This window comes from Pan troglodytes, chromosome 18, assembly GCF_028858775.2.
Source record: "Pan troglodytes isolate AG18354 chromosome 18, NHGRI_mPanTro3-v2.0_pri, whole genome shotgun sequence".
Classification (NCBI taxonomy): Eukaryota; Metazoa; Chordata; class Mammalia; order Primates; family Hominidae; genus Pan; species Pan troglodytes.
In genome coordinates, this window is record NC_072416.2 from 73,100,075 (window position 1) to 73,126,598 (window position 26,524).

A 26,524-nucleotide genomic window follows, 5' to 3' on the forward strand; every position below is an offset into this window, starting at 1 on the left:
TCTGGGAACCTTGGACCCTGGCCCTGAGTCCCAGTAATAATTTCCCTCTCTTCATCAATCAACAAATATTTATGAACATGGTCCTGTGCTCGGCCTCCCCGCCATGTGTATTTGGTTACTCATTATCCTGATTTTTCTAAGCTGTCTCCTTTCAAGCAACACAATAAAATTTAAAGAGCTCCGAGAGGGCCTGGGAGGAAGTTTCTCACTGAAAGGCATTTGTCCACCCCCAGTGGGGTGATAGGGGTGCTGGGGATGCCCTCTAAAGCCATGGGAAACCCTCGCCTTCCTCTGGCTCACAGAAACAGGGAGGTGGACGGGAGTTCCCCACTGCTTCTCAGGAGTAGGCCCTCACAAGCCATTTCCCCTATTTTCTGAATAGTGCAAGTCCCAGGCTTTCTATAATAGAATAGATATGCACTCGCATTTCCAAAGGGCTTTGGCAGCAAAAATTTTATCAGCTCTTCCTCCTGACTGTTGTGGTAAGTGGATCAGTGGTTTATTGTTAGTACAAAACAAGATAACGGGACATTTTCTTTTCTTTTTTTTTTTTTGAGAGAGTCGCCCTTTGTTGCCCAGGCTGGGGTGCAGTAGCGCGATCTCCGCTCACGGCAACCTCTGCCTCCCGGGTTCAAGCGATTCTCCCGCCTCAGCCTCCCGAGTAGCTGGGATTACAGGCAACTGACACCATGCCTGGCTAATTTTTGTTTTTTTACTAGAGACAGGGTTTCACCATGTTGGTCAGGCATGAGCCGCTGTGCCCAGCCATAACAGGACATTTTCTGAGATAGGCCACCATTCGGGGTCCCACAGGGCACCTAAGCTGAGTGCAATCACATTCCACAGAGCAGGGGCTTCACCTTTGCAGTACAAGATCTCAGCTGTTCAGTGGTGCCAGCTATGAGAGAGGTGACTTATAATAATCAGCACACTGGAATGTAAACCTTAAGGCCAAATAATTAATTCACAAAAAGAAATACAGCTGTTAAGTAGATCTAGTCTTTTTCACCCCTTTGGAAAGTATACAGAGAAAACAAAATTGTCATTGGAAGAATTCCTCGGCTGGGTGCAGTGGCTCACACCTGTAATCCCAACACTTTGAGAGGCTGAGACGGAAGGATTGCTTGAGCCCAGGAGTTCAAGACCAGTCTGGGCAACATGGTGAAACCCTGTCTCTAAAAAAAATACAAAACTTAGGCAGGCACGGTGGCACGCACGTGTGGTCCCAGCTACTCAGGAGGGTGAGGTGGTAGGATCCCTTTAGCCTGGGAGGCAGAGGTTGCAGTAAGCCCAGATTGCACCACTGCACTTCGAGCTGGGTGACAGAGTTAAGACCCTGTTCTCAAGAAAAAAAAAAAAATTCTTTGATGACCATGTTCACCGTAAAACTTAAGAGCCCAGCTCTGGCCCAGCGTGGTGGCTCACGCCTGTAATCCCAGCACTTTGGGAGGCCGAGGCGGGCGGATCACGAGGTCAGGAGATCGAGACCATCCTGGCTAACACGGTGAAACCCCATCTCTACTAAAAATACAAAAAATTAGCTGGGCGTGGTGGCGGGTGCCTGTAGTCCTAGCTACTCTGGAGGCTGAGGCAGGAGAATGGTGTGAACCCGGCAGGGGGAGTTTGCAGTGAGCCGAGATGGTGCCCCTGCACTCCAGCCTGGGCGACAGAGCGAAACTCCATCTCAAAAAATAAAAATAAAAAGCCCAGCTCTGCTCTTACTAGCTACATGACCATTAATGTGCATGTAGTATGTTTTGTCTATCATCTATCAAAATTTATTTTTTCCTTTTTTTTATTTTTGAGATAACGACTTTCTGCAGCCTCAATCTCCCTAGGTTTGGGCGATCCTCCCACCTCAGCCTCCCAAGTAGCTGGGACCACAGGCACGTGCCAACACGCCTGGCTAATTTTTGTATTGTTTATAGAACAGGGTCTTGCTGTTGCCCAAGCTGGTCTTGAACTCTTGGGCTCAAGTATTGGGCTCAAGTAATCTGTCTGCCTCGACCTCCCAAAGTGCTGGGAGGCCATTCCTATTGGTGCTAATGATAGCACCAATGATGCTGGTGCTAGATAGACAGCATCTAATGATGCTGATAAAGGCTTTCCAGCTCCCCATGCCCTTGGGATGGGGACCACGCTCCTTGCCATGGCTCACAGGACCCTCTTGCCTGCCCCTGAGGAACAGATTCATCTTTGGCTCTCACCCCCTTGCGTTGCAGCACTATAGCCTCTTTCAGTTCCTTGAATATGCCATGTTCTCTCACATCTGGGCTGTTCCCTTTGCCTGGAACAGTATTCTCTTCCTGAAACACAGTTTTTTTCCCTGCCCTGCCTCCTTGCCTGGCTGATCTCCAACTCAGCTTTCAGGCATCAGCTTGGAATGGTCTATTCCTGTCTCTTGCCTTTCTTTCAGCACCATACTCTTTCTCCCTCATACCACTTAGTCATTCATTCATTCATTCATTCATTCATTCAACAATATTTATTGAGTGCCTAGTACATGTCAGGCACCATTCTAGGCTTACCTGTCATACTGCATTGTCACTGCCTGCTTCAGTACTTTTTTTTTTTTTTTTTTAAAGACAGAGTTTCACTCTGTTGCCCAGGCAGGAGTGCAGTGGTGTGCTCTTGGCTCACTGCAACCTCTGCCTCTCTGGTTCAAGCGATTCTCCTGCCTCCGCCTCCTGAGTAGCTGAGATTACATGCCTGCACAACCAAACCTGGCTAATTTTTGTATTTTTAGTAGAGAGGGGGTTTCACCTTGTTGGCCAGGCTGGTCTCGAACTCCTGACCTCAAGTGATCCACCCGCCCAGCCTACCTAAGTGCTGGGATTACAGGCTTAAGCCACCATGCCCCACCAATACTTATTGATCTATATGGTATGGTAGTGTAATTCAGATGCCATAAAATTCACCCTTCTAAGTGTATAATTCAGCAGTTCTTAGTATATCCACAAGTCTGTGCAACCATCACCATTACCCAATTCCCAAACATTTTCATCACTTCAAAAAGAAATCCATTCAATTACCAAAAAATGTGATTTAAAAAAACAAGGCCAGGTGTGGTGGCTCATGGCTGTAATCCCAGCACTTTGAGAGGCCAAGGCGGGTGGATCGCTTGAGGCCAGGAGTTCAAGACCAGCCTGGCCAACATGGTGAACCCTCATCTCTACAAAAAAGAAAAAAAAAATTAGCTAGGCATGGTGGCACATACCTGTAATCCCAGCTACTCAGGAGGCTGAGGCGTGAGAATTGTTTGAACCCGGAGGCAGAGGTTGCAGTGAGCTGAGATCATACCATTGCACTCCAGCCTGGGTGACAGAGTGAGACTCTGTCAATAAATAAATGCATAAAACAGAAAGACACCACTTTGTAACCACACAATTAAAAAATAATAAATAACAAATAAATACATAACAGAAAGAGGCTAGGTGCAGTGGCTCAAGCCTGTAATCCCAGCCACTCTGGGAGGCCGAGGCAGGTGGATCATGTGAGGTCAGGAGTTCAAGACCACCCTGGCCAACATGGTGAAACCTCATCTCTACTAAAAATACAAAAATTAGCTGGGCATGATGCCACGTGCCTGTTATCCGAGCTACTAGGGAGGCTGAGGCAGGAGAATCACTTGAACCCATGAGGTAGAGGTTGCAGTGAGCCAAGTTCATGCCAATGCACTCCAGCCTGGGTGACAGAGCAAGACTTGTCTCAAAAAATAATTAGCGGCCAGGCACAGTGGCTCATGCCTGTAATCCCAGCACTTTGGGAGGCCAAGGCGGATGGATCATGAGGTCAGGAATTTGATACCAGCCTGACCAAACATGGTGAAACCCCATCTCTACTAAAAATACAAAAATTAGCCGGGTGTGGTGGCGCGCGCCTGTAATCCCAACTACTCAGGAGGCTGAGGCTGGAGAATCGCTTGAACCCGGGAGGCGGAGGTTGCAGTGAACTGAGATTGCACCACTGCACTCCAGCCTGGGCGAGAACAGATCAAGACACCGTCTCAAAAAAAAAAAAAAAAATTTAGCGTGGCATGGTGGCGCATGCCTGTAATCCCAGCTACCTGGGAGGCTGAGGCAGAAGAATCACTTGAACCTGGGAGGTGGAGGTAGAGGTTGCAGTGAGCCAAGATCATGCCACTGTGCCCCAGCTTGGGTAACAGAGCAAGACTCCGTCTCAAAAAAAAAAAAAAGGAAAAAAAGAAAAAATAGAAAGAGACCTATTATTAGTCATTTTCCATTCTCCCCTCCCCCCAGGCCATGGCAACCACTAATCTTTCTGTCTCAATGGATTTGCCTATTCTGGACATTTCATATAAGTGAAATCATACAATACATAGTCTTTTATGGCTGGCTTCTTTTAGTTAATATGCTTTTACAAGATTCATCCATGTTGTAATATGAATCAGTACTTTATTCCTTTTCATGGCTGAATAATATTTCATTGTATAGATACACCACATTTGGTTTACCTCTTCATCAGTTGATGAGCATTTGGGTTGTTTCCACTTTTTAGCTCTTTTGAATAATGCTGCTATGAACATTTACGTACACATTTTTCTGCAGACATATGTTTTGCTTTCTCTTGGAACTATACCTAGGTAGGAGCGGAATTGCTGGGTCATGTAACTCCACATTTAATCTTTTTGAGGAACTGTCAGGCTGTTTTCCAAAGAAGCTGCACCATTTTACATTTCCACCAGCAAGGTCCAAGGGTTCCAATTTCTCCACCTCTCATCAATACTTACTATTGCCCTTCTCTTTGATCATAGCCATTCAAGTCGGTGGGAAGTGTTTCTTCTGATGTTCTATGAGAACAGGGACTCCATCTGTCTGGTTCTGGTTCAGTACTGTATCCCAGAACCTACTACAGTGCCTGGAATTTATTACATACTAAATATTGTGTTAAATACACTAAAAAACTGTTCAGTGAATGGATAAATCAAAAGCTGTTTGGATAGTTACAATGGGTATCATGTATTTATCTCTCTAATAGGGATCTTCCACGGGGTCTAATACCTTTTTTTTTTTAGTATAGTACTGAACCACTCTTCTGATACCATAGTCTTTCTTCTAGGAGGAAATGGGATTAAATTTAAGCTTTCTTGTTTTTCCTCTTTAGGTATACACATACTCATATAGGCACCTACAGATAATTTATTAGGTGTTGGCACAGTTTGTTTCTTCCTATTTTTATTTCTCTTGCAAAAATTCTTACTTCTATAGGGCTGTTTGCTCACCTCCAGGTATTTCATGCTTGCAAATAGCTTTCCTCCTGTTTCCAGGCTGGCCACACTGGAACAATCAATATCTGTGACGGGCTAGCCTTGCTCTTTTTGGTTTTCTTTTAATATTTCTCTACATCCTGTTTTGGTCCCCCAGTTTAGAAGTATCTGGGGTCATTTAATAGGTGGAAGTCAGCTAAGCCAGGGACTGTGTGATACTCACAGCCAGCACCTCGCATTGATAAATAGTTGTTCAGCAGTCACAGTGGCTCATGATGTAATCCCAGCACTTGGTGAGGCCGAAGTGGGAGGACTGCTTGAGGCCAGGAGTACCGGCCTGGGCAACATGGGGAAACTCCCATCTCTACTATATATGTATGTATGTACACACATATATATATATATCATATGTATATTTTGAGACAGTCTCGTTCTGTTGCCCAGTCTGGAGTGCAGTGACGCCATCTCAGCCCATTGCAACCTCTGTCTCGCAGGTTCAAGCCATTCTCCTGCCTCAGCTACCCAAGTAGCTGGGATCACAGGCATGAGCTACCACACCTGGCTAATTTATTTATTTTTTATTTTCATTTTTTTTTTTAGTAGAAATGAGGTTTCACCATGTTGGTCAGGCTGGTCGCAAACTCCTAACCTCAGGTGATCCCCTGCCCCATCTCCCCCCACCCCCCCACCCCCAGCCTCCCACAGTGCTGGAATTACAAGCATGAGCCACCGTGCCCAGCCTGAGTTTCAAATTTTTAACAGACTTTTACTCGGGAGGCTGAGGCAGAAGAATCACTTGAACCTGGAAGGCGGAGGTTGTCCAGCCTGGGAAACAGAGCAAGGCTCCGTCTCAAAAAAAAAAAAAAAGAAAAGAAAAAAAAGAAAAAGAAAAACAGGGCGGGCGTGGTGGCTCATGCCTGTAATCCTAACACTTTGGGAGGCCAAGGCAGGTGGATTACCTGAGGTCAGAAGTTCAAGACCAGCCTGGCCAATACGGTGAAACCCCGCCTCTACTAAAAATACAAAAAATTAGCCAGGTGCAGTGTGGCATGTGCCTGTAATCCCAGCTACTCGGGAGGCTGAGGCAGGAGAATCGCTTGAATCCGGGAGGCGGAGGTTGCGGTGAGCCGAAGTTACGCCACACCACTCCAGCCTGGGTGACAGAGCGAGATTACGTCTCAAAAACAAAAACAAAACAAAACAAAAAAACAGTTGTTCAATAAATGAATGTGAATATAGGAGAAAGACGGCTTGAGGTAGCAAAGGAACACTCCCTTGCAAATGATTCAGGCTTGGTCAACAATACACCTATTGAGTACCCACCGTGTCCTCGGCCCGTGGTGAGGGCCGAAACACAGCGTATGGTAAACAAAACAGGGCTCCAGCCTTGGACAGAAGGTTTCTATAATCACTTCTAGCTGCGTTGTTCTATTTCCATACCCATATCTATTCACTTTTTATGGTACATCTATTGATTCTGAAAATTACATTTTAGCTAAGGAATCTACTCATTTGCTTAAGCCCAAAATAGGAAGTTATGATCTAGTGTCAGCAAAACGCCGGATTCACAAGTGTCCCCATGGCGCTGTTTACCCCCAAATAACTAAACCCCGCCAAATGTTGAGATTCCGGACGTGAGGGGTGCTTGGATGGGGAACCCCCGAAAGAATGGACATCACGTCCACCAGAGGGTGCTGTGGGGGCAAATTTGTGCCAGGAGGGGAGCTCGACCGGTGACCCTCAGAGCCAGGTAGGCGTAAGGAGTAAATCTCCTTCTTCCTGGTGTTTCCTTCCCACCCCCTCGAACCATTGCTGCCCCTCCCCCATACTTGGTTCCCCCTGAATAATTTGCCACTTTCGGGGACTTAAGAAGTGTTTGCTTTTCAAAGACATCTGGTTTCTGTGGCTAACGCCCAGTGGTCAGGCCGCCCAGGTCAGAGGCCGGCCGGGGGCGGGCGGTGGGTGGGGACTGCTGGGGCGTCAGCGGCCCGGGCGCCGCAGGGACCGCGAAAGGGTTAACCCGGCGGGGGGAGGGGGAGGGGGCGCGGGCCGCGCCTGCGCTCTGCCGCCCTCCATTGTCTCCACGGCGGCGAGGAGCGCCGGCGAGCGCAGCCCGGGACCGAGCGGGGCGGCGCGGCTGGCGGGGCCGGCGGCGGCTGAAGCGAGAGCGCGACGCGACGCGACCGCGGCTTCCCGAGCTGCGCCTGGCCGCCCAGCGCCGCGGCCCGCCCGAGGCCTGGAGGGGTCCGGGCCGCCGTCCATGGTCGCGGCGTCCTGAGGCGGGGGACGCGCCCGGCGCCCCCGGCCCTCCTCCGCCTCCTCCCGCGGGGCGGGAGGCCTCCTCCGGCGCCTCCCCGCGCCCGCCCGCCGCTCGCCGCCGCCTCCCTCCCTCCTTCCTTGCGGCTCCCCCGGCTTTCGGAGCCCGGGGGCGGCCTGTGGCGCGCGGAGCCCGCGCCGGACTGCGCCTCTTTGGACCTTGAGGGGAAACATGCGTTTGCCTTGGATCGTTTGAAATTCTGAGTTTGGGATCCCCGCCCGCCCGCCTGCCTCTTCCGCCCCGCGGGTTTTTTCCTTTTTTCCTTTTGCTTTTTTTTCCTTTTCTCTCTCCGGGTCTCCTTTTTGACTCCCTCCCCCTTTATGCTCGCCCAGCCCTCCCCCCGCTGCTGAGAAGTGGGGGAGGGTCTCGGCCTCCAGGTTCCCGCCCCACCGGGGCCCGGGCGAGCATGGGGGGCAAGCAGAGCACGGCGGCCCGCTCCCGGGGCCCCTTCCCGGGGGTCTCCACCGATGACAGCGCCGTGCCGCCGCCGGGAGGGGCGCCCCATTTCGGGCACTACCGGACGGGCGGCGGGGCCATGGGGCTGCGCAGCCGCTCGGTCAGCTCGGTGGCAGGCATGGGCATGGACCCCAGCACGGCCGGGGGGGTGCCCTTTGGCCTCTACACCCCCGCCTCCCGGGGCACCGGCGACTCCGAGAGGGCGCCCGGCGGCGGAGGGTCTGCGTCCGACTCCACCTATGCCCATGGCAATGGTTACCAGGAGACGGGCGGCGGTCACCATAGAGACGGGATGCTGTACCTGGGCTCCCGAGCCTCGCTGGCGGATGCTCTACCTCTGCACATCGCACCCAGGTGGTTCAGCTCGCACAGTGGTGAGTCCGCGGGTGGTGGAGGCCTCGGAGGGAGGGCGCGCCGGGGCGCCCCAAGCCTTCGCGTGCGTGCCAAGGTTTGGGAATGTAGTGCACGACCGGGATCTGTCTGCATTCCCTTTGGTTCCCGATGCCAAGGGATGAATGGGATACCTACCGTCTGGAAACTAGGCTTTCTGCGAGGCTGCGGAGCCTGGCGATTTAGGGACTCACGGCGTGTGTTCACTTGTGGAAGGGCAGAGCGAAGCCTACCTATTGGAGTTACATTTATTGGCATCACCCTCCTCAGAGAAGAGGTCGTGTCTGGCTGAGAGCAAGTCAGCCTGGGTGCTTCCATTCCGCCACTGCAGCACTGTGCCTGCCTCACCGGTAACGGAGAGATGGAGCCAGTTGGAGCAAGCAGTGTCTCCTAAACAGAGTGTGTGAAAATGAAATAAAATCAGGGGCAAGTGATGCCTGGATTAGGGCTCTCACTCTTGCTGGGAGAGAGAGGTGCCCAGTTTTGCCACCCTGCTGGAGATCTGTTTGAAATGTTTAAAATGGAGCAGCCGGCAGGCGGCTGGCAAAGACAGGTGTGGCTGCTGTACGGAGGGCCCAGCCGGCGAGTCTCGCGGGGGCTTTGCAGGACCAGGGCTGTGGTCACCCGTACTGCATGCAGCAGGCTTGGCTCTACGACTCTCGCCTCCCTCCATCTTTTTTTCTTCTGCTCCATGCTAAGTGCTTGGTCTTCCCGTGAATCTGCATCTTTTTGTAACAGGGAGCCTGTCAAGGTGGGGCATTATTGCCTGACTGTTGGCACATGACTGGGGAAAAGGAGGATTCAGAGAATCTGGATGAATTCATTTTATGAACTTCTGGTGACAGGCCAGCAAAAGGTTGGAGGGGGATTTTCCAGGCTCCTAGCGGGAGGGCAAAAAAGGCCTGGCAGGAGGAAAACAGGTCTGTCTGCTAGGTCAGGCATCTAGAAAATTGGCCAAAAGGGATGTGGGGGCCGCTATTTGCTAATTGGCAAGTTGAGTGAAGAAGTTACATCTTAAGATTCTTTTGGGTGAGTTGGGAAAATTTAGATAGTGTAGGGGAAAGATTGCTCCTGCCTTTAGGGTACTTTATGGAGGGTAATATCTGTTGGATCACTCTTTTAACTACTGTGAAATAGGGTTGACTTTTGGGGTATCTCTTTTTCCCCCCCTGCAAATAGCCTGGGGTTTGTTTTCATTTGGTTTGGTTTTTTGTCAATTCTGTAAACTTTAATTTGTGAAATAGTGTTGGGGGAGAAACGTTGATTAGTGACTAATTTAGGGTAACACTTAGAAGTAGCTTGTGAATTGTTAGGATGATATTTTAATCTCTGACAGACCTCCGGATATCATTGGAGCTTTTCTGACCTCATCGAACTCTGCCCTGAGTGAGATGCAAGACATGATTGCCTTTGGCTCTTTCAGGCATTTGATCAAAATTAGGCATTTTGAAATTAATAGTTTTTCCTATGGAATTTAGTCCAGAGAGTTAGCCATATTTTTGAGATGACTGGTTTGGTGTTTAAAAGAACTGTAATGAGCATCTGGTTTTGAACTTAAAAGTACTGTAAGAAGTTTCTCTAAAATCACAGAATTTTTTGTGTTGAAAAACATATGAGATATGTAGGGAGGAAGAAAGGGAGTGCTCTTTTTGCTAAAATTTCTTAAGCCTCTTACTAAAAATGTATTTATTATGCTACTACCAGGTTCCATGCTACAGTTATGAGCTTGTAGTTGGATTCCAGAATTTCACTCTTAAGCTGTGAAACCTTATTTTTTTTTCATCCGATCATGGTGAGGGTAGGGAGAGCCACTGAACTGTGGGGACAGGAAAGTTGGAGCATATTAATCCTTTAGGGAAGGGTGTCAAAAGTGTGTATGGGAGGCTGCTATTAATATTGTAGGTAATCCATTCCTTACTGTGTAGGACCATCATGTCCTTCTGCAAGACATCGAGCATACCTACTAAATGCTGATAGCATCCAGCAGTTCAGTGTGTCACCCCAAAATGTCCCCAAGAATTCCCAAATGCCCTCTGGGGTGTGGGTGATAACACTTTGGTTGAGAACCACTGCTTTAGGGATTTATTCTTTTATTCACATAAAGTAATTGGCGTTTCCTGTGCATTTCATTTGAGATGAACCTTCCTGTGCAGCATTGGTTCCATCTCACCTGAAACAGACCATGGGATCTTCCAGGACATCTGTTTCCTCTGTTACTCATTGCTGCAAGAAGCAAAACTTGTTTCTGCTTTGGAGCCTTTGAGTAAGGTCTAAGCAGCTTTTGCTCTTCTGTTGCAAGATTGGAACGGTAACGATTTTGGTGCACAATTGATTAGATGCCTGGAAGTTGATATGATATGTTTGCTTGTGTTTTCAAGGTGCTCTTGCAACTCTTCATGGGCACAGAAAACAGTTGTCAGTGAAATACATGAGGGAGTTCAGTGTATACAAGGCCTTCTCAGAGAGCGTGGGCTTAGGCTGGGTCTGGAGGTAGAATACTGAAGGGCCCTGGTCCCAGCTACTCCTCTGAGCAGCTGTGACCTTGCGCAAGACATATCCCCTCTCTTGAGCCTTATCTTTGTCGTTTTTAAAATAGTTGTGGTCACCCTCACGAGCTCCAGCCTTGCTCCCCAGATCCCGGGAGAGGAAGCGCTGTAGTCACATTTGTCTTCTCTAGGTTCCTGACTTCCCTGTGCTGTGACCCCCACGTATGCCATTCCCTATTCCTGGAGTGCTTTTCTCTCCGTTCTTCACACGAATTTCTTTCTGATCCCTTAGGGCTTAGAGACCACTCTTAAAAATTGGCCCCTCCGGTTATTCTCTCCAGTCACTCACCTGTTACCTTAATCATTCTTTTTTTTGAGACAGAGTTTCGCTCTTGTTGCCCAGGCTGGAGTGCAGTGGTGCGACCTCTGCTCACTGCAGTCTCCGCCTCCCGGGTTCAAGCAATTCTCCTGCCTCAGCCTCCCGAGTAGCTGGGATTACTGGCATGCGCCACCATGCCCAATAAGCTTGGGGCTCATTTTGTTTTTTGTAGAGAAGGGATTTCTCCATGTTTATCAGGCTGGTCTCAAACTCCCGACCTCAGGTGATCTGCCTGACCCGGCCTCCCAAAGTGGTAGGATTACAGGCGTGAGCCACTGTGCGCTGCACCTTAATCTTTCTTAACACACTTTGTAAGTATTTTATCTGTTTACTTTTTTCTGTGTATGGTTTGCCAAAAGTCTAAGCTCTGTGAGAGCAGGACTGTGTTCCTTGATCTCTGTTATGGGTCCTGCACTGTGCCTGCCACTCACATTTTTTGAGTACATGAATTTGAGTACTTTATGTTCATCATCTCACTTAATCATCACTCTAACTCCATGGAGTAAGACTGTTCTCTCCCACCCCCATTGTGCAGGTAAGGAAACAGGTTTGGGGAGGTTAAGGAACTCACACAAGATCAGGTGGTTAGTAGGTGGTGGAGATGGGATCGGAATGCAGGTTGGCTGGTGCCAGAACCTGGGCTCTTAACCAGTACCCTCTTCCGCCTCTTATCTGAAAACATCACGAAGCCGCATGGTGTCCTGGAGTTTGCGCTGGCCTACGAGTCAGAGTGCTAGGCTCATCTCCTGGTTAGGCAGCTGATTAGCTGCATGATTTGTGACCTTGGGCAAGCGAGTCATTTAACCTCAGTCACAATTTATTCATCTGTAAAATGTAGAAGACACCTGTCCTGCTTACCTCTCAGAGTCATAGTGAGGGTCTCATGAGATAATGTGCACAAAAGTCAAAGGACATTCTAAATGGAGAGTGGTGGAGTTCCTATGGGGGCACTCTCTTATAGTTGTCTGCCTTCAATCGCCTCAGATTTTTTTTTTTTTTTTCTTTTGAGACAGGGTCTTATTCTGTCACCCAGGCTGGAGTGCAGTGGCGAGATCATAGCTCATTGCAGTCTCAGACTCCTGGGCTCAGTTGATCCTCCCAGCTTGGCTTCCCAAAGTGCTGGGACCATAGGCATGAGCCACCGTGCCAGGCCTAATGGTCTCAGAATTTGATGGGTGGAGAGAGGTTTACAGCTGTGCTAGCTGTAGCCCCCAAATGGAATCTGGTTCTGTGTCCTAAAGTCTGGCCTGCATTAGTGGGCTGCTTTTACTCATAATGCCGCTGAAAAGGGCTGCTTTATAGAAGCAGAGTGTCTCCCTTTCCACGTTAAAAAGTTTTGCTATAACTCCTGATGGCTGCCTCGGTGCTATTCTGGAGGCCTGGTCATTCTCTTTCGGTAGTTCTGTTTGTCTCAGAGTATGGATTTCTAAATGTGGGGTACAAAACATGCACCATCCACCATGTTGAAAGAAGTTGCTGTTTTCTAGGTTCTACTATAAAAGGGCTGGCCATTGAGGGCTTCACTTCACCTTCTTAGTCATATGTGTATATATATGTATGCACTTTCAGAAAGTCTAAACTGTTCTTTATTGTCATCAAGCCATCAACTGAGACTGATACAAGGTGATTGTGTTTTGTTTTTGTTATTTATTTTTGAGACAGGGTCTTGCTCTGTTGCCCAGGCTGGAGTGCCATGGTGCAATCATGGCTCACTGTAGCCTCAAACTCTTGGGCTCAAGCCGTCTTCCCATCTCAGCTTCCAGAGTAGCTGGGACTCAGGTGCGCACCACTACACCTGGCTAAATTTTATACAATCTTTTGTAGAGATGAGGTCTCACTATGTTGCCTAGGCTGGTCTCAAACTCCGGGCTTTAAGCAATCCTCCCACCTCAACCTCCCAAGGTATTGGGATTATAGGCATAAGCCACCACGCCTGGCCCAACGTGGCTTTTAATAAGTCTTTGAACATGCTAGCAGGGTATCTCTTGGGCTCTATTTTGCTGCCACTGTAGGGTTCTCAATTGATTTAATTTTCTTTTATTGTTAGCTAATGGGGGAGAATTGCCAACTCCCTTGGAGTGGATCAGAAAGCCTTTGTGCCCCGCCATAGGTGTGCTAGAAGTAATGGGCCTTCACATGGTTTCTGGAGAAGGAAAAGCATTCTGTGGTCTCCAAAGAGCATGGTGGGTCTCCTGCCCTGCAAAAGTTCTATTGTTAATGAAAACTTTTATTAAAAAGCAGAATTTTTAGCTCTTTATTACCATGAGGGCTTATTTTCTTAAAATACAAAAGTTACCCCGAGGCAGAGATAATTTCTTGAAGGTCATAGTTAACTCTTGCTTATTGAGGTTTGAATGGTGTTGTAAGAAACGGTGGCTTAGCTCTTAAAGCGTTTGCTTTATGGGATACGTACATTTTGATATTAAACAAAGACCCACCTCAATATATCATGTCACAAGGAATACTTAGGCCATTCTTAGCCAAAGAAATGAAGCAAGCTCTAGTTCCTTTTGGGAAAAGGAACATGCTTTGTATTTTACATATGTGGTATTCACCCCAAGCTTATTGGGCACAGAAATTTGAGTATAGTAGTTACTCCCTATCCAAAGGGGATTCGTTCCAATACCCCCAGTGGATGCCTGAAACTGTGGATAGTACCTCACCTGAACCCTATATCTACTGTGTCTTTTCCTGTATATACATACCTTTGATAAAGTTTTATTTATAAATTAGGCACAATAAAAGCTCGACAGCAGTAACTAATAATAGAACAATTATAACAATATACTGTGATAAAAGTTATGTGAATGTGTTCTCTGTCTCTCTCTCCCTGTCTCGAAAGTACAGTCATGCATTGCTTAATGACAGGGATACTTTCTGAGAAATGGGTCATTAAGGGATTTTGTCACTGGGCAAACATCATAGGGTGTACATACACGGACCTAGGTGGTATAGCCTGCTACATACCTAGATTATATGTTGCTCCTAGTGCTCCTAGGCTACAAACCTGTGCAGCATGTGACTGTATTGAACACTGTTGGCAATTGTAATACAGTTATAAGTATTTGTGTGTCTAAACATAGAAAAGGTACAGTATATAGTCTTACGGGACCACCATCATGTATGCAGTTGCTTGTTGACCCATGCATGTTGGGTGGTGCATCATGGTATCTTAATATTTTAGACCTCCATTGACCACGGGTAACTGAAACTATGGAAAGTGAAGCCTTGGACAAGGGGTACTGCTGTATACCCAATTATAAAACTAAGCTTTAATTTTGACAGCTTCAAAATTAGAAAAACTTCATAGGGAAGTGGTGGTAACTTAAATGGGATATTGATTCTGCTCCTACTCATCCTTAGGTAGGGGTGTTTTTAATGACAGTGGATCACTAAGGTTGTGGTTCTAGAATCTTGAAGTTAGCCCAAAACCTAAATCTTAACCTCAGTCAGTTTGTTTGTTTGTTTGTTTATTGAGACAGAGTCTCACTCTGTCACCCAGGCTGGAGTGCAGTGGCATAATCTGAGCTCACTGCAACGTCCACTTCCCGGGTTCAAGTGATTGGCCTGCCCCAGCCTCCCAAGTAGCTGGGATTACAGGCATGCACCACCACGCCTGACTAGTTTTTGTATTTTTAGTAGAGACAGGGTTTCACCATGTTGGCCAGGCTGGTCTCGAACTCCTGACCTCGGGTGATCCACCTGCCTTGGCCTCCCAGAGTGCTGGCATTACAGGCATGAGCTACCGTGCCTGGCCACCTCAGTCTTTTAGGATGATGGGTGAATATAAATTTCAGTCTGTTTCTTTTCCAAGCTTTCTCATGGCCTAGTCTGAATCAGATGGTTCATAGTAATTACCATGGGTTCAGTCTTGAGTGTGAGAAGGGGATTCTTAGAGACCCAGCAGTTTTCACTTCTGAATCTTAGGTTCTCACTAGAACACAGGTTTATCCTTGAATCCAGCAGTTGGGTTTCTGTCCTTTATGTGCTGTATGGATGAAGGATGAGTTGTGGGTATGAGTGAACAACCTGAAGACCAGCCCTCAAGTGTGAAGTGTGAAGCAAATAACCAAGTTTAATCTTTTTTTTTTTTTTTTTTTTTTTTTTTAAGACAGGGTCTGGCTTTGTTCAGGCTGGAGTGCAGTGGCACGATCATGGCTCACTGCAGCCTCAGCCTGTAGGGCTCAAGCGATCCTCCTTTCTCAGCCTCCTGAGTAGCTGGGACTACAGGCGGATGCCGCTACGCCTGGCTAATTTTTAATTTTGTGTAGATGGGGTCTCCATTTGTTGCCCAGGCTGGTCTTAAACTCCTGGGCTCAAGCGATCCTCCTGCCCCAGCCTCCTAAAGTGCTGGGATTACAGGTGTCAGCGACGATGCCAGACCCCAAATTTAATCCTAAAGCAGCAGCTGAAATAGTTTCTAGACTGATGAGACTGTTTACCTTGAGACCTCCCTAGAGTCGTTAGTCTTGAACACACAGCTTTCCTCTGTTGGGAGAAAGGAGGAAGGAATAATTCACTGGATCCCTGTGAATTCCAACTTAGGGGAGGCATGGTAAGAATTTATAGTGACCTCTTGGATCTGTAACAAGAAAGAGGCAGATACAAACAAGAGCTCTCCTGATTTCTGTGAATGGTTCAGAAGGGTTCTTAAAGGTGCTCAGTATTGTCTAGGGAGGCAGTTAATGCAGATGACTGGACCCCACTCACAGAATTCAGTAGAGCTGGAGACCCAAGAATCTAAGTCGGTAACAAATGAACCTGAAAGCAAGTAAGAAGACCTTCTACATCTGAAACTAAACTCCACCAAGCATTTAGTTTTTCTCTCCCCAAACAGAGAAATAAACTTTGAATCCTTTTTTGGTGTATTCATTAGCTTTCTTTTTATTTGTTTTTTCTTCTTATTTTTCTTTAGAGAAAGGTTTTTCTTCTGTTGCCCGGGCTGGAGTGCAATAGCAAGATCACGCTCACTGCAGCCTGGAACTCCTGGTCTCAAGCAATTCTCAAGCCTTAGCCTCTGGAGTATCTGGGACTACAGATGCTATGCTACCATGAACAGATAATTTTTTTACTTTTTTTTTCTTTTTTCGGTAGAGAAGGGGGTCTCACCATGTTGCCCAGGCTGGTCTTGAACTCCTGGCCTCAAGTGAGCCTTCCACCTCAGCTTCCCAAAGTACTGGGATTATAAGTGTGAAGCCACTGTGCCTGGCCTTTATTTTCAGTATTTCTAGTCAGATATTTGCTAAGCAATCTCTACAGCTCCCAGAGGGTAGGTTCAACCAGGAACAACATTGTTGGCTATTTGATGGTTTTCTTTTACATGGGACTAAGCATTATTGCCTACATACAGGGCCAAGCCAATCTGCCTTGGTCTGAGAATTGAAGTTGCTCTGAACAGAAGGTAATGGTGTCAGTGTCGCCTTTCCTTCTGCGCTTGTCTTCCTCCTTTCTTCTTTGGCTTTGGTGCTAAGAAGGGCTTCCTGAGTTACCCTCTTTCCTACATCTTCAGCCAGGCAGCTAGACAAGTCAAGAGCTTAGGATGAATCTAGGCTTTAAAGAGGTTGGAAGACCTGTTTTTCCTTTTCTCTGACTGACCCAAAAGTATAAGACTTTTTTTTCTTTGTGTGTGATGATCTGTTGAACGAAAACATTCATTTATTCCATTGATAGCCTCTGGTATACCAGGACCTATGGTAGGTGCTGAGAATATATATATTTATTATAGAGCGATTAACTTATTCTTTCCAAGAATCTTTGCTTCCTCACTCCTTAAGAGTCTGAATATTTTAGCTTCTGGGAGATTTTACCTTTTCATCAGCTCCTCTGTTGAATAAACAAATAAATGTAGGTGTTTGTCCATAAGGCTGCTGCAAGGATATACTTCTCTTCACTCATTTTTTTCCAAAGCCCTATTTCTGGGTTGGGGCAGGTGATCTTTTCTTTGTGATTCCAGCTAAGTACATACCAAGAAATTCCTCGTATGTCTCAGTATGAGGGGTCCTCTGTCCTCTCAGTGAGAATATCAAAAGAAAAACTGATTTTCAAACTCTTCATGTGCATCTTTGATTTCAGTATCTTTGTCATCCCTAGAGCCACTTTTCTTTCTGGTCATTGAACACTATTTTCTAGAAGCATGATTCACCACTTTTTAAATCTGTCTCTGTAAAATTTATCCCAAGCCACAAATACCCATAAGGAAATTTCATCCTTGGTATTATAAGTCTATGTCTCTGAGCTTCACAACATCTACACTTCTGTGCTGGCTCCCCTCTCCCCCACCTCCCCAGTTTTGTTTTGTTTTTTTAACTGTCATACAATATATGTAACAAAATTTACTATCTTAACCATTTTTAAGTGTACAGTTCAGTGGTACTCTAAGTACTGCATGTAAGTGGACTCGTACAGTATTTGTCTTTTTGTGGCTGTCCTATTTCACTTAGCGTAGTGTCCTCAAGGTTCATCTGCATTGTAGCATATTTCAGAATTTCCTTTCTTTTAAAGGTTGAATCGTATTCCATTGTCTGTCTACCACGTTTTACTTTTCCATTCATCTGTTGCTGGACGCTTGGGTTGCTTCCATATTTTAGCTATTGTAAATAGCTGTAATTCATTGTTAGAAATGTGAATTTCTTAATATCTCTTCAAGACCCTGCTTTCACTCCTTTTGAGGCTATACCCAGAAGTGGAATTGCTCCATCATTTGGTGATTCTATTTTTAATTTTTTGAGGAACCACCATACTGTTTTCCACAGCAGCTGCACCATTTTATATTCCTACCAACAGTGCACAGGCTTCCAGTTTCTCCACATCCTTGCCAATACTTGTTATTTTCTGTTTTTTTTTTTAATAGTAGCCATCTTAATGGATGTGAGGTAGTATCCCATAGTTTTCATTTGCATTTCTCTAATGAATTAGTGATGTTGAGCATCTTTTCATGTGTTTATTGGCCATTTGTATATCTTTTTTGGAGAAATATCTATTTATATGTCCACGTTTGAATCAGGTTGCCTCTTTTCTTTTCTTTTGATACGGAGTTTTGCCCTGTTGCCTAGGCTGAAGTGCAGTGGTTCAGTCTCAGCTCACTACAACCTCTGCCCCCCGGGTTCAAGCGATTCTCCTGCCTCAGCCTCCAGAGTAGCTGGGATTATAGGCGCCTGCCATCATGCCCTGCTAATTTTTGTATTTTTAGTAGAGACAGGGTTTCACCATATTGGCCAGGCTGGTTTCGAACTCCTGGCCTCAGGTGATCCACCCGCCTCAGCCTCCCAAAGTGCGGGGATTACAGGTGTGAGCCACCACACCCGGCCTGGGTTGCTTTTTTCTTTCGTTGTTGATTTTAGTGCAGTTTTAAGAAACTTTTTAAAGCCTTGTTTATGATAGCCAACACTAGTGACTGTAATGTATTCCCCTCGGGAATAAGTAATAAATCTGTGTTATATTTGAGTACATTTTGCTCAAAATAAAGAATTTAACGAATTGTCTCATGCCAAGAGATTTTATGAGTACTTTGGCTGTTGGTAGTGCCTTACTTTCAGAAGGATAATTTTTGGAGAAATTTCACCTCGTATTTAGGTACGTATGGTCTCTCATCTTGGTCTTGGTGAATCAGACTTGTCATAGGAGTGCTCCAACTTTCTTGTTGGTAGTAGCTTGAGCCCTCTGAAAAGTAGTTAATCCATACTTCATAAAGAGTTGTTCTGAAATTAGTCACCTCTGTACTGTACTGTTGTTGTTGTGTTTTTTTTTGTTTGTTTGTTTTTTTTTTGAGGAGTCTCGCTCTGTCACCAGGCTGGAGTGCAGTGGCATGATCTCCACTCACTGCAACCTCTGCCTCCCGGGCTCAAGGAATTCTCTTGCTTCAGCCTCCCAAGTAGCTGGAATTACAGGCATGTGCCACCACAGCCGGCTAATTTTGTACTTTTAGTAGAGATGGGGTTTCGCCAGTTGGCTAGGCTGGTCTTGAACTCCTGACCTCAAGTGATCCGCCCACCTTGGCCTCCCAAAGTGCTGGGATTGCAGGCGTGAGCCACCATGCCCAGCTGGGAGAAGCTTTAACCTGGATTCAGGAACAGAGGTAGGAGAACCTAAGATCACAGGCCTCATCTGACGTGGTCATTTTGCATATACTTCTTAGCTTTTTGGAGATCTTTTCATTTTGTTTCCATCTTAAATAACCTTTTCCCTGTGGAGAAGGTGCCTTTTTTGGAGAGAGCCATTAAGATTCTTTTATCCTGCTGCCTGCCTGAGTATTCTGGGAATCCTACAAGGATTTGAGGGAGCCCTTGGGATTCCAACCTAACAAATTAGTTTTGTGTAATATTGTTCTAGTCCATTTAGATTGTGTAAATGATCTAAATGGTGTAACCGTTTAATATCAAAAGTATAACAGCATTTAAGTCAGCTTTTCGAAGAAACTTTTATTTTTTAATTAAAAACAAACTTTTTTTCAGAGACAAGGTCTCACTATGTTGCCCAGGCTGGACATGAACTCCTGGGCTTAAGACATCCTCCTACCCTAGCCTCCTGAGTAGCTGGGACTGTGGGCACATGCCACCATGCCTGGCCAAAGACACTTTTTTATAGCTCTGCCTGCTGCTATAACAAGTGTCCCTAAATACCCATGTACATCCTATATTATTACATTTCCTCAACTCTGGTTAGCTATGACTGAAACATTCATGCCATTGCAGCCAGTGCCCTGGAAAGCTATAAGCAAGTCTTAAGACCTGTGATAAGGGCTGACTTGCAAGCTAGCTGCCGTCCATCTTAATATCTGACGAGCCCAGTCATGATGGCTGTGTTTAATTGATCCATTTCCTACCTGCTTTCTCAACCCAGAGGCCAAGGGCAGCACAAAAGGATAGTGAATCTAAATGTCTCCAGTTTTTTGAGGTATAGGAATCTCCTATGAAGTGGCAGACCTTTGAGAAATAGTATTATGAGCTGTTCTGTTTTGCTGTGGCTTTGGAAAACCTTTGGATTCCTCTACTGAAAATTTGTTTGAAAAAAAAATCTTTTTAATGAAACAGTGTGAGTCACAAAGCAGCCACCCCTTCTCATAATAGCATTTCTCACCAGGGGAATTTTTGGTAGCTGTTGGGGGAGGGATTTGAGTAGGTTGTGGATGATAAATCCCTTGAGGGGAACATAACCAAAGGCTGCCATATCAGAACGCTGGTGCTTTCCATGCTGACACCAAGCCCTGAATTCAAAGTGCAGGACAGCAGAATAGAACAGAGAAGCCTGTGCTCAGTGAATTGCTGCAGTAGCATGACCAGTGAGACTGGAGTTTCAATTAAAACACCGTTGTAGTGTAAAAGGATCATGAGATGGAAGGAGGCCTTGGGTTAGAGAGCCAGAAGCCATTTATAGGCAGAACATCAGCTTTCTGGATTAAAGGATGGCTGTGGACCTAATGATGAGAATCTAGAGGTCATGGGGAATTTCCTTACTGTCTGTGCCCCCCTTTTCCATATGGTCAGCTTGGTGCTTGGCACTGATCATGGCACACTTTACAAAGAGTGGATTCATATAAGGTCATCTGTGCTCTTCTAAGATTTTAGGTCTAAAGCATTTATAGTGGCGCCCAGAGGAGACGCCACCCAGTCAGCCTCCTTGTGGCATAGTGAAAATGAAACATTTAGGGATACTGAGAGCTTAGAACAAGCCAGAATTATGATATCAAATCTCAGTTGCCTGTCTTAAACTTTTCTGCCAACCTAGCCTGAGTTTTAACTGTTTTCAACTTCATTATTTACAGTTTCTCGGGACTCATGTCTGAACCACTATCTTACATAAGCTACAGACAGGGGAAGGGCTGAACGGTTATTAGAAATGTGTTAAGATTTGCTTTCCTTTGGAAAGTCATGGCCTGTCTTCTGTGTTTTCCTGGCTTTGTACTTTTCTTCAAAGCCTGTTACCGGTTCCAGGTCTCCAGAGCTCAATAAAGGGGAAACAGGAAGTGAGCATTTGATGCATAAGAGCCAGCAAAACATAATAAAGGGCACAGGCATGGAACCAGGAGAGAGAATTGTGGGAGAGAGTTTTCTTGAAGGCATCAGTTCTGTAGGATTAGAGATATATCCTTCAACAGTGACTTTTTTAACTCCTTCAAACAAGGAAAAAGCAATTAGGAACCTCTGTTCAGAAAGGACCAATTTTTCTTAGGTTATATAGTAGAGGTTCAACACTTTCATATGATGGCGTACAAGTAATTATAAAGTATCTTTTACCTAAGGAGTTCAGAACACAGAGAAAAGTGATGATCACCTTTATAAAGGAGTAAGAATTACTTCTCTGTCTCTTTACTTGAGGGCCCACAGGGTAAGTCTTATCATGAGTTCCAGCCTGGAGCCCTGACTCTTACTTTTTCTGTCCATTCACTTTTTTTTTTTTTTTTTTTTTTCCGAGACGGAGTCTCACTCTGTCGCCAGGCTGGAGTGCAGTGGCGTGATCTCAGCTCACTGCAACCTCTGCCTCCCGGATTCAAGCGATTCTTCTGCCTTAGCCTCCCGAGTAGCTGGGACTACAGGTGCATGCCACCATGCCTAGCTAATTTTTGTATTTTTAGTAGAGATGGGGTTTTACCATGTTAGCCAGGATGGTCTCAATCTGTTGACCTCGTGATCCGCCCACCTTGGCCTCCCAGAGTGCTGGGATTACAGGCGTGAGCCACCGCGCCAGGCCTGTCCATTCACTTTTAGTAATGAACTCTGAAGTTTTAGTCCTGCGATTACTAAATGGAAAAGTCACAGAGATTTGTGCTATTTCAATTTTGGTTCACTTGTACATTTCAGGAACTCAAATAGCTGTGTGACTCTGAAAATGGGAACTCTTTGGTGTCTTGGAATTATTTATTTATTTATTTTTAATTTAATTTAATTTTTTTTTTCGAGACGGAGTCTCACTGTATCGCCCAGGCTAGGGGGCAGGGGTGTGGTTTTGGCTCACTGCAACCTCTGCCTCCCAGGTTCAAGTAATTCTCCTGCCTCAGCCTCCTGAGTAGTTGGGATTACAGGCACACGCCACCACACCCGACTAATTTTTTGTATTTTTAGTAGAGGCCGTGTTTCACCGTGTTGGCCAGGCCAGTCTTGAACTCCTGACCTCAGATGATCCACCCGCCTTAGCTTCCCAAAGTGCTGGGATTAGAGGTGTGAGCTGCCGCGCCTAGCCTGGAATTATTTTTTTTAAAATGAAATATTTTAGGCATTCAAGAAAGATAATATGCTCACCTACCAAGCAGATTATAATAACTAAAACATTACAGATATAATTCTATGTACCCTGGCTTATTCCCATTTTCTCCTTCCCTCTCCAAAGGGAACGACTGCCCTCACTCGTGTTTTTCCCGCCATATATGTTCATGCTTTTGCTCCCTGTAGCTATCCAAAACAGCATTTGTTTTCTGTAAACTTCATGTAAACTGTATAGACATGGAAGGAGAAAGATATTATGAGGTGTGTGTGTGTATATATACTACCTCAAAATGGAGGTAGTATATAAATTCATTTTACTACTTATTGCTATAGCACAATTATTTTCACAGCTATACTCTATTGATCTATTTATTGATCTATTGGTCTATTCTGTTATCAGTGGTTATTAAAGTTATTTTTAGTTTTTGAAAATTTTGTTTCATTACATACGTGAATGAGTTTTTCTAGGGTACATCCTTAGTCATGAAATAGTGGGGTTACAGGGTATGTGTATGTGTGCACGCGTGCGTGTGTGTGTGTATGTATCTTCAACTCATAATTAAATATTGCCCAGTAAATCCCCAATGTGCTTATACCAGTTTACACTTCTGAAATAACATATTTTTGCTTGTTCTGTGTCCTTGCCAAAATTTGATATTGTCATATCTTAATTTTTGCCAAGCTCTAGTGGGTATAAATAGTATAATATTGTGGTTTTATTTGTTATTTATATATTTGATAATATATTTATCTATAATTAATGTATTAATATTGTATGTTTAATCATTGTGTTTCTTCTGTGAAATACTTGTTCATGTCTTTGACTCATGTTTATATTGGGTGGTTTAACTGTTTCTTACTGGTTTGTACGAATTTGTTTTTGTTTTGTCTGTGGATAATAATTCTTTGTTGTCATATGTAATGTAGATGTGTCTTCTCTCAGTTTGTGGCTTATCTCTTTATTCTCTTTGTGATTTCTTATGGTTACTTAATTTTGAAATAACTGAATATTCAAGTATTTTCTCTTATGGCTTATGCATTTTATGTGTTAAGAAATATTTTATTTACCTGAGGTCATAAAGATGTTATGTTTTCTTCTAAAAGTTTTAAAAATTTGCACTTTGTATTTAAATCCTTAATCCATGGGTAATTAAAAAAAAGGTTTATTGGCCGGGCAAGGTAGCTCACGCCTGTAATCCCAGCACTTTGGGAGGCCGAGGTGGTTCGAGACCAGCTTGACCAACATGGACAAACCTCGTCTCTACTAAAAATACAAAATTAGCTGGGCGTGGTGGCACATGCTTGTAATCCCAGCTACTCAGGAGGCTGAGGCAGGAGAATCGTTTGAACCTGGGAGGTGGAGGTCGTGGTGAGCCGAGATTGCACCATTGCACTCCAGCCTGGGCAACAAGAGTGAAATTCTGTCTTTAAAAAAAAATCGTGTATTTAGTTTCAAGACAGGATCTCACTCTGTTGCCCAGGCTGGACTGTAGTGGCGCCATCACCGCTTACTGCAGCCTGAAACTCCTGGAGTCAGATGGTCCTCCCACCTCAGTCTCCTGGGTAGCTGGGACTACAGGTGTGCACCGCCATATCCGACTGATTCAAAGTACTGGGATAATAAGACGTGAGCCACAGCTCCCAGCCTATAATTAAATTAGAATGGGGCAAGATAGGGATATATATATTTTTCCATATATGAATAACCAGCTCTCTCAGCAGCATTTGAGGAGTAGTAAAGTCATCTATCCTTGTGCTAATACTCTTTTCTTTTCTTTTTTTTTTTTTTTGAGACGGAGTCTCGCTCTGTCCCCCCAGGCTGGAATGCAATGGCGCGATCTCCTCTCACTGCAAGCTCCGCCTCCCGGGTTCATACCATTCTCCTGCCTCAGCCTCCCGAGTAGCTGGGACTACAGGCGCCTGCCACTACACCCAGCTAATTTTTTGTATTTTTAGTAGAGACGGGGTTTCACCATGTTAGCCAGGATGGTCTTGATCTCCTGACCTCGTGACCCGTCCACCGCCTCGGTCTCCCAAAGTGCTGGGATTACAGGCGTGAGCCACCGCGCCCGGCCGCTAATACTCTTTTATTTTTATTTTTATTTTTTTATTTTTGAGACGGAGTCTCGCTCTATCGCCCAGGCTGGAGTGCAGTGGCGTTATCTCAGCTCACTGCAACCTCCGCCTCCCGGGTTCAAGCAATTCTCCCACCTCAGCCTCCCGAGTAGCTGGGATTACAGGCACACGCCACCACACCCTACTAATTTTTTGTAGTTTTTGTAGAGACATGGTCTCACCATGTTGGCCAGGCTGGTCTTGTACTCCTGACCTCAAGTGATCTGCCTGCCTTGGCCTTCCAAAGTGCTGGGATTACAGGCTTGAGCCACTGCACCCAGCCTGTTTTTATTTTTTGAGACAGAGTCTCGCTCTGTCACCCAGGCCGGAGTGCAGTGGCGTGATCTCGACTGACTGCAACGTCTGCCTCCCGGGTTCAAGCAATTCTCATGCCATAGCCTCCAGAGTAGCTGGGACTACAGGCGTCTGTCACCATGCCTGGCTTTTTTTTTTTTTTTTGTATGAGTAGAGATGGGGTTTCACCATATTGGTCAGGCTGGTCTCGAACTCCTGACCTCAGGTGATTCACCTGCCTCGGACTCCCAGAGTGCTGGGATTACAGGCGTGAGCCACCGCGGCCGGCCTACTGTTTTATTTACTATGGTTTTGTAATAGGTCTTGCTACATGGAAGGGCAAAACTGTGTTGGCTAACTGAATCTTTCTAAGGGACAAATAAGGGAATCCAGATAGAATCAACACAATGAAGTACAGAGTACCAGGAACTGTTCTGTTTAAAGCTGGTATTCTTTTTTAATGACAGGACATCTGGCAAACCCACCCTAATGGGCAGTTTCATTTTTTTCCCTACTATATTGCACAAACAATAACATTTCCTGATGTCTTTGTATTGCAAACAGCAGAGTAAACAGTTCTGTATGTTACAGACAACAACAGTAAAAACAACAAAAACTGGTTAGCTATTTTTGGCACTTTGTGCTTCCAGATAAATTTTAGAATCAGCTTTGTTAACTTTCTGTGAGGAGAAAAAATTGTTAGGATATTTATTAGAATTAAATTGAGTTTATCAATAAGCCATTTTTGTAAATTTGGGCTTATCCATGAATCTGATAGAATTGATTTACAGATATAAAAATAAAAATTTTAAACATTTTATTTACATTTAAAATTTTTGGAAATAATTTCAGACTTACAGAAAAGTTGCAGAACTTATACAAATAAATATTACATATCCATCTCCCAGAATTCTCAAAGGTTATCAGAAAGATAAATCATTGACATCCATTATGTTCTTGAATCTGGAAAGCAGCTTAAGATCTTAATAAACACAACTTTTCAAGTTTAAGAAATCTGTATTGATCTGCTCCTGGGAATTGGAGAGCCATGTGATCTTAAAAGTGACATGGTGTGACTTAGACTAGGCCTAAAACTGAGATCTCCTTTAATCATTGTTGGTCTGTATCCTTATGTGAACAGAAATAAATCCACTGCCACTCTCTGCTCCCAAGGTGCTTGGATCCAATCTGTTGAAAGAAGGGCTTCTTAGACAGCTGTAGGGTAGATAATTCAAATCAAGTCGGCATCAGGATGACACAAGAATGGCTTCTGGAAGTTTGGCTCAGCTGAGCCAGAGATGCCTTTATTGGAGGAATGGGACACCCTCTCTTGGGAGAGACAGTATAGGGTAGTAGTTAAGGTCACAGGCTTGACACCAGACTGTCTTTGGTGTGAATCCCAGTGTTGCTAATTTTTGGTTTTGGAAGCTTGGGCAAGTGACCTAACAACCTGTGCCTTAATTTCTTTACCTCTAAAGTGAAGCTAACAATAATAACAGTGTCTGTCATATAGGACTCATATGAATCAAATGAGTTTGTAGCATATCCACATCACTCAAAACAGTGCCCAGCAGGTAGTAAGTGATCAGTAATGTAAGTGTCACTGGATAAAGCTTTATGATTTTTTTGAAGATCTTGAATTCCTTTTGTTAGGATACCCCA

General features: G+C 45.3%; 1 protein-coding gene across 3 annotated transcripts in view; it reads left to right on the forward strand.

Annotated features, from left to right (window-relative positions):
- The first annotated feature begins 7,785 nt into the window (after positions 1-7,785).
- The window catches only part of ZNRF1 (zinc and ring finger 1), a 111,348-nt gene continuing 92,609 nt past the window's right edge, over positions 7,786-26,524 (forward strand). For 2 of the 3 annotated variants that reach the window (XM_016928542.4, XM_016928543.4), the window contains exon 1: positions 7,786-8,374. In XM_016928542.4, the coding sequence (XP_016784031.1) occupies positions 7,951-8,374 (424 nt within the window). In that variant the 5' untranslated portion in view covers positions 7,786-7,950. The remainder of the gene's footprint in view (positions 8,375-26,524) is intronic. The other variant, NM_001251899.1, reaches the window with a different exon arrangement.